This window comes from Mastomys coucha, unplaced genomic scaffold, assembly GCF_008632895.1.
Source record: "Mastomys coucha isolate ucsf_1 unplaced genomic scaffold, UCSF_Mcou_1 pScaffold6, whole genome shotgun sequence".
Taxonomy (NCBI): domain Eukaryota; kingdom Metazoa; phylum Chordata; class Mammalia; order Rodentia; family Muridae; genus Mastomys; species Mastomys coucha.
The window spans coordinates 96,635,143-96,643,385 of NW_022196912.1; the positions used below are offsets into that span (position 1 = coordinate 96,635,143).

Sequence of the window (8,243 nt, forward strand, 5' to 3'; positions counted from 1 at the left end):
CTAATCCATTGGGGTAACAGGAGACTCAGAACACTCACTTTCCATCTCTTCCTTCTGCTCAACCCAACACACTACTCAACACTACTTGAAAATAAAAAGGGCCAGGAGTTGGCAGGTATTTATGAATTATTGGAGTTCTGCCGCAACACTATTATGGGATCCAGCCATGGTAGGATTTAATGTGTAATACAATTACCGTCTGCCAAGTACTTACACTGCGCTTCACAACAAACCCCACCCCCACCTAATGAGGAAGGAATTGTGAGGTTGTCTAAAGTTGAATAACTTGCCCAGGAACTAGCCAAGAGAGAATTCCAGCGCACACCTGTCTAACTTCAAAGCTCCTTCACACTGAGCAAACAGAGTGCCTCGCTTGTCGGAAAGCGGTAGACTCAGTGTGTAAGTAGAGACTCTTTACCCTCTCGGGAGCTAATGGGAGGCTCAAGTGGGATTAAAGGTGATGGAGCATTTAGAAATGAAACATTCTATAAAATGCAAGGTGTAATTTAGTACACTAAGTTCAGGTCCAATTAAAAAGCTTTAGTTCTCTATAAATGGTAACTACACATGTGAGATACTCATCCGTAGCATGAAATATATCCCAGTTAAGTTGCCAGCATTTTTCATTTACCAAATTCATAAATACGAAATACTTAGACCAGTTTTACTCCTGATGTTAGTAAGGAAACTATGTAATGATGTTTTTGTGCTGGGAGCACAGGTTGGTCCCACCTTTTAAATTTGAATTATACATATGACAAGGTCTCCCTCTGTAGCCCAGGCTGGCCTGGACTTCACTCTGTATACTAGGCTAATCTCAAATGTGAAACAGGCTTTGTGTCTCAGTCTCCTGAGTGTCAGTTAGGGTTACAGGCAGGACACCCCATAGCCAGTTGGACCACATTGAGATGAACAAACAAACCACGTGCTGGGGAGACGGTGTTGTGGTTAAATCACTTGTAAACCACCCACCCACAATGCCAGCAATTGGAAGGTGGAGACAGGGGATCCCCAGAGAAAGCTGGCTAACCAGACTAACTGCTTCCTAAACCCTGGATTCAATTGAGAGACCTAGTTCAATGAAAACCACGGAGAGAGAGATCAATAAAGACCCCCAACAGCCTCAGGCCTCATGCATGTGCGCCCCGGCATCACACACCTATGTGTTCACACACAGAGAAGCACACATATTCTCATGCATACCACACACATACTCACGGAGGAAAGAGCAAATCGACAGGATGTTTCAAGACTTTCTTGACCTGGGTGTCTGGCTCAGTGGTAGAATGCTTGCCAAGCACAAACTGAGGCTCTGGATTTGACACTACCCGGCGGCCCCCACCCCCACCCCAGCATGGGGTGGGGCGGGGTGGAGGAGATTTACTTTAAAATTCACAAATTTTCCTGGACAGAAAAATAAATAAGAACAAAAAAATAAATATGAGTAACGCAAGAGATTAAGAATAATGTAAGAGATTCTGAGGACAGATTGCATGTGTTCCAATACCAGATGTGTTACTTACTGGGAGTATAATCTTGACAAGTGTCTGTAGCGTGCTGTGGAGGAAAAGAAATGGCTCTGACAGACTCAGGTGGGTGAATGCTTGGCCCAGGGAGAGGCACTATTAGGAGGTGTGGCCTTGTTGGAAGAAGTGTGTCACCATGGAGGCAGACTTTTTGAGAGATCTCATATCCCCTCAAGCCCCGTCCAGCATGGAACACAGGCTCCTCCTGGTTGCCTTCAGATCAAAGATATAAAACTCTTTGACTCTGTCTCCAGCAGCATGTCTACCTGCATGCCACCATGTTTCCCACCATGATGATAATGGACTAAGCCGGACTACCGAGACTGTAAGCCAGCATCAAGTAAGTGTCTCTGCACAGCAATGGAAACCCTAAGACACGTGGTATTCGAGATTGGAGCAACTACTTCTTTCACTAGATTGTTATGAAGGGCAAGTGAATTATACGCAAAGTGCTTAATCCAGCCCCTGGCACGATGTAAACATCAGGTATGTGATATCTAGTATTGTTCACCTCATTTAGTATTATCTGTAATAGTGTATAGTGTAGTATAAAAAGCTGTCTCGAGACAAAAACAACTGGTTCTGTACCTTAAGGTACACACATACAATAGACTATTAGAGAGCCATGAAAATAAGGCATAGGAGCCCAGCTCAGCTGTAGAGCAGTTGTTTGCATGAGTCCCCAGGTTCAAATCCCCAGAGCTGCAAGAGGGAAGCAGTAAAAGAATATTTAATCCCATGAGACATGAAAGTTTAAAAAGGAAACAAGTTGTAACCATTGTCCCATACCACTTTGTTAAGCAGAAATACAAAACTTCGAGTAAGAGTCTCCGGGTACTTCTATGTATAAGCTAGGCTTTTCGTTGATAGTTTTCTATACTTTCCTAAACTTCTAGTGCAGTGCAGAACATCAGGTGTTTCTGGTAGCCATACTACTTATTACTATCAATCTTGTTAAAGTGCAACTTCTGGGTCAGTGGGCTGGCAGTCTTGCACCCTGAGCAGGCTCATCAGTGATGCTGATACTGCTGGTCCAAGGCCTGAGTAGGAAGTTTTCACAGCACTGTCTCTGAGCGCCTCTTGGAGCTCCAGAAGCACAGGTTGCTGGATCTAAGGCTGAGGTTCCATTTTAAGACAATCTGGACTATGACCTTAGAATTTGCATATAATAATTTCCAAAAGATGTTGATGCTGCAGATCTGGGAACGGCCCTTTGAAAATCACACTAGAGCATCTTTTCTTTCTCTTAGCATCACTAAAAACACTATCTATCCTCTTCATTGCCTATAAACTCAATCCAAACACTTCATCCAGAAACCCCTGGAATTCCTCCTAGACATCTCTCACTTGAATACACCCGAGGTGTCAAACATCACAGCTTGGTGAGCTTTCCTAGCTTTGGCTGACAGGTTACTCCCTCCTCATGCCCATCCTTCAGGGTCTTCAAATGTTATTACCCCCATAAGGCCTCCCCAAAGCTCCACAGCGCTTTCTGTGATTGCTAGTGGGAATTTTATCTTCCAGCAGTAAACTAGGTTCTTTTGTGGGGCGGGGGGTGGGGGGGGCGAGTAACTTGCCTATTTTCATCTCCCTGTGTGGCTCAGCCAATCTCCAGCATACAGCTGACACGCTCACTGACAGAGTGAAAGAAGGAGCCTCCCCAGGAAGGGCGCGGAACTGTCCAGTAATGGAAACTGGAACCCTGTGCCCGCCAAGCCTGATGACCAACAGTAACAGGTGTTTCCATCTCCGCTTCTGTGATTCATTCTGCATAGCTACGCACGCACATAGCGTAAGCACACAGTCTCCCGGAATACAACGCCAGGCACGCAGACGTGCACCCAGTGTCCTGGGCGCCCGGGAGACACACCTCAGCGACAACCTGGATCCACAAAAGGGAGGCCCTGCCACCAAAAATAGTAATGTCTTACTGCAAACAAAACAAGCAATGGGTCCTGCTTATTTTCCTTGCTCTCTGGCGCATCTTTCTCTTTAGTCCTAAAGAAAGCAATTGATGTGACCCCCCCAACCCCCGGCCCAGTCCTCCCCATACACACGTACCCCTCCCCCACAGCTTCTTTTGGCCACAGCGCGCCTCGGAAGGCTGGATGAATGGGAACCAAGGGGGCCCTCTTTGTCGCTAATCCTCCCCTCCTTTGAGCAAGCCCAGCTTCTTCCGGGTCAGCGACAATCACCACCACCCGAGTCGGGCCCGCTGTGCCCTGCACCAAGGCCAGGCTCGCACAGGGTCCGGTAGCCCGCGGGGGCAGGTTGCGGGAGCAGAAAAGGGCGGGGACGAGGGCGGGCGCCGAGGGAGCGGGGGAGGGAGCTGGGAGGGGAGCGATCGCAGGAGGAGGGAGCTGCCTCGGGCGGCTGGCGACGAGGATGGGAGTGCGGGGCAAGCGCGCGGCGCCTAGGGTCACGGCCGTGGCGGAGTCTGTGGGGCGCGAAGCCAGCGCCCGGCGCTTTTAAAGCCGGGATCGCGACGCGCTCGAGGCGCGGGCGGCGGCCGGATGGAGAGGAAGGGCTTGGCTGCCCGAGCCTCGGGGAACCCTAGCCCGCCCGCGCTGGGTGAGGGACCGCGGCCCGTGCCGCCACCGTGCGTCCCGAGTGGCGGAGGAGCCCCGGAGCGGGGCCAGGCTGGAGCGGCGGCCGAGCCCGCGGAGCTTATCCGGCGCGCGCACGAGTTCAAGAGCCAAGGGGCGCAGTGCTACAAGGACAAGAAATTCCGCGAAGCCATCGGCAAATACCACCGGGCGTTGCTGGAGCTGAAGGGATTGCTGCCGCCACCGGGGGAGCGGGAGCGGGACGGACGGCCAGCTTCCCCGGCAGGGGTTCCCAAAGCCAGCCGCCTCTCGGAGGAGCAGAGCAAGACGGTTGAAGCCATTGAGATCGACTGTTACAACAGCCTGGCAGGTAAGCCGCGCCCCGCCGCACCCCCTCCCCTCCTTCCCGGGGCCTCCAGGGGCCCCGCCCGGCCACGCGTCCCGTCCCCAGCTTTCCCGATCTAGTCTCTTTGGGTCCCAGAGCGCCGTTGAGGCACACCGCGGTGCAGACTCCCTCCCGTGACAGTGGTGCTCTGGGGAGATCTGGGAGGGAGGCGCCTGAGAAAAAGTGTGACTTTCAAGATGATGCCTTCCAAAAGCCATAGTCATCTCGAGTCTCTTCCCTTGCAAACGTGGTCAATCTTGCCTATAAATGACCGGGCAGACAGAAGGGCGACCCAGCGGGCCTGTCGGCGACTGCTGCTCCTCACTTGGGTTCACACTGAAGAGATAGAACCCAGGTGTGCCACACAAGCCGTGGGCTCTAAAGGATAGCCCATGCACCTGTCTGCCTCACTCGGGTGTCACTGGCTCCAAAGTTGACCTATGTCTTCCCTTAAGTAAGCATCCAGGTGGAAACAGGCCTTCCCTCAAGTTTTCCTGCCCTAGTAGCAAAGGGGATTTATTTTCAGGATGTTCATAGCATCCTGAGTAAAATGGATTCCAAAATGCCACTTTCTTCTCTCCTGGTCTTGCCGGTTGCTCCCAGCAGTCTCAAGGTTCTGAATTCATGGTCGGTCCTTAGCCCTGCTGAATTCTTAGTCTCCTGCCTAAGGCTCTCTTGTTGGGCTGAAGGTGTACTTTCACGGTGCACTTTAGGGATGAGGCTAAATGTGTGTGTGTGTGTGTGTGTGTGTGTGCATTATAGAACATGTAAAGTCTGCAAAAAAGGAAAACTCTGAGGCTTTCGAAGGACTTCTTGTGAAATGTGGCAAACAGTGGCATAAACAACTGCCTTCCAGCGACTAAACCACCCTCTCCTTCTCCCACCCAGTCAGTGTGTAGGGTTTGGGGCATAGTCAAGCCTCTCTGTTAGAATAAAAGGCATTTCTTCATTTCTAACCTTGGAAGTTGCTTGAACTAAGTATGGCCTGTTAGCGGGTATGTGACAGGGGTGGGGGTGGTGCAAGATGCCTCTGGAGATTGAAAGACTACAACTATGGTCCATTCAGAAATGTAGATCTGCTGTGTTCCCTTTGGGCACTGAGCATCAGCCTCCCTCTGCCTTCACATCCTGCCATGTTTGAGGTCATCTTTAGGCAAGTACTCCACCCCTGTGCTACCTTGCCCCCACCAGAGGGCATCTTTACCAGGGTGAAACCCAGCCTGGGAAGACACAGTGTGATGTAGCTTACACACACTTAAAGAATTAATACCAAGGGCAGTTACAGAGATGGCGACGTTGGTCCTAGTATTACAAATAATGGCACCAGAGAAAATAATGGCACAGAAGGATGGAACGTGTGAATCTATAAAAGGATACCTGATTCCTCTGGTTTCCTTTAAGGATTTGGCCACTGCTCTGATGAACAGTTAAAAATCAGAGCCTCTGACGGCGGAGGAAGAGACACTCTGGATGGCTAAGAGTGGTAATGGAGCCTGCCTCCAGTATTATCCGTGGATGTTCTAGGACTACATTCACCCCACAATTCTGGCTACCAGCCCATGAGTAGCTAGCACTGCCTGCCCTCCACCCCACAAGTGGCTGCATTTCCATGGTGAAACCCAAAGTATGTCCTTGGTCAGGCTTGCCCAGTCATTAGAGGACAGAGGTGTGGTCGATCTCCACTTCTGTCCCCACCACACAAACACTTGGGAAAACTTCACTGGTGACAGAATGGAAATAAACCCAGAGGGCTTTCCTTCTGCTGCCTGCTCTGGGGCTCATCGCTTATGAACATTAATAATGTAGCATATGTGCAGTTAGGTACCTTACATGTAGTTTTGCTTTTTTGTGACAGGGTTCACTATGTAGCCCTGACTGGTCCAGAACTATATAGATCAAGCTGGACTCGAACTCAGATATTCACCTGCCTCTGCCCTCAGAGCACTGAGATTAAAGGAGTGCATCACCATTTCCATCTTATACTAATCTTTTTTTAAAAAAAAAAATATATATATATATATAAGCAATCTGAAAGAAATATGGCCATTCACCTCACAGAGGAGAATCCCAAGGCTCCAGAGCCATCCATCTCCAAAGGCAATGCCCTGCCCATCACAGCTTGATGTAGAAAGTCAGCATCGTCTGCACCTCTGCTGCTACCAGGTACCCCCACTCAGGTGGGCTCGCAAACCCCACATTTCAATGTCCGTCAGGGTGCCCTCAGCCCTGGTAATCAGGAAGGAAAAACACACAGTGCCCCGATTCAAGACTGAGAGGACTGTCTGATGTCTTCCAGTCTCACACAGCGATGTGAGAGGTGACCGGCTGGACAGTTCTGACACAGTTAAAGTCCACACCCTGTGTGGAAAATTCAGCATGTGTCAGGAAGGCTCCACACAGAAATCACTTTGGTGAGAAGCCTGTCATTGTCAGCCTTTGGGTTGGTGTGTGAAATCAGTTACCAGTCTCTCAGAAGTCCCACCCACTAGCAAATAATCCTTTCTCATGGGATTATCAAAGTAGTAGGAACCTTGATAGATGTTTTCTTCTAGAAAATAGCAAAACATTTAGAGAAACACAGAATGACCTCTAACTCCTCCACATAAAGAGATCTGTATTTAGCCTGGTTGTGTGCACGCCTTTTAATCCCAGCACTTGGGAGGCAGAGGCAGGAAGTTCTCTGAGTCTGAGGCCAGCCTGATCTATAGAGTAAATTCCAGGATAGTCAGGGCTACAAAGAGAAACCCTGTCCCAAGAAAGAAAGAAAGAAAGAAAGAAAGAAAGAAAGAAAGAAAGAAAGAAAGAGAAAGAAGGAAAGAAAGAAATGAAGGAAGGAAGAAAGGAAGGAAGGAAAAAAGAAATCTGTGTTGAATGTGTGCATGGTATGGTGGTGGTGGTATGTGTGTGTGTGTGTGTGTGTGTGTGTGTGTGTGTGTGTGAATGTGTGTGTGTTTACAAAACAAGGGTCCTTGTCCTCCTATGTATGCAGTCATATATATCCTGCTTTTAACCCTACTTACATTGTGTCAAAAGTATTTATACATATCTTTAAAATATTTCATGAAGATTATTTTAAATGCAAAATAAAAAATTTAGGTGAGCTGGGCATGGCAACACATGTCTTCAATCCCAGCACTTGGGAGACAGAGTTAGACAGATCTCTGTAAGTTCGGGGCCAGCCTGGTCTATAGAATGAGTTCTAGGACAGCCAAAGCTACATAAAGAAACCTCATCTCAAAAAACTTAAAAAAATATTAAGGGTGCCTTTTCAGTTATAGAAAAGATAGTAGAAAGAAGAAAGACTTGTGCTGTTTTAGTTAGGGCTAGCCTGGTCCAGCCTGGCGCATGAAATGGCCTCCCGCCTGAGTGCTGGCTGACAGGAAAGACATGTGCAAGAGCAGATTCATCCTGGCAGAAAAGCAGGTGACTTCCATTGTGGTTTTGTTGACACCTGGGCAGCCTGGTGACATGGTTGTTCTAGCGCTGTCTTTCTTTCCACATAAAGCCTATGTAGGGATAGAGGCTTGGCATTGGGAAAGAACTTAGAATAGCTCAGAGATACCTAGAGAATTAGGCTGTGATGCTAAGGGCTGCTATTCTCCAAACACGAGGCTGACGTTAGGTTTCTGGAGAAAACTTAAGCTCATGAGCCCTCCTGATCTATCTATAACCCCCTGCAAATAATAGCCAGGGGGCTGCTAGGAAGGAGTAGGAGGTGTTCGTCTCATATCCATTTGAATGGCCCCAAGAGCCCAAGAAGGGTATGCAGTCTGCAAATGGTGCCAG

The 8,243-nt window shown here is 49.0% G+C and overlaps 1 protein-coding gene across 1 annotated transcript in view; it reads left to right on the plus strand.

The window, feature by feature from the left end:
- The first annotated feature begins 3,663 nt into the window (after positions 1–3,663).
- Positions 3,664–8,243, plus strand: part of Ttc9 (tetratricopeptide repeat domain 9) — a 37,980-nt gene continuing 33,400 nt past the window's right edge. Inside the window, exon 1 of the mRNA XM_031356598.1 lies at positions 3,664–4,442. Within this exon, the coding sequence (XP_031212458.1) occupies positions 4,040–4,442 (403 nt within the window). The 5' untranslated portion in view covers positions 3,664–4,039. The remainder of the gene's footprint in view (positions 4,443–8,243) is intronic.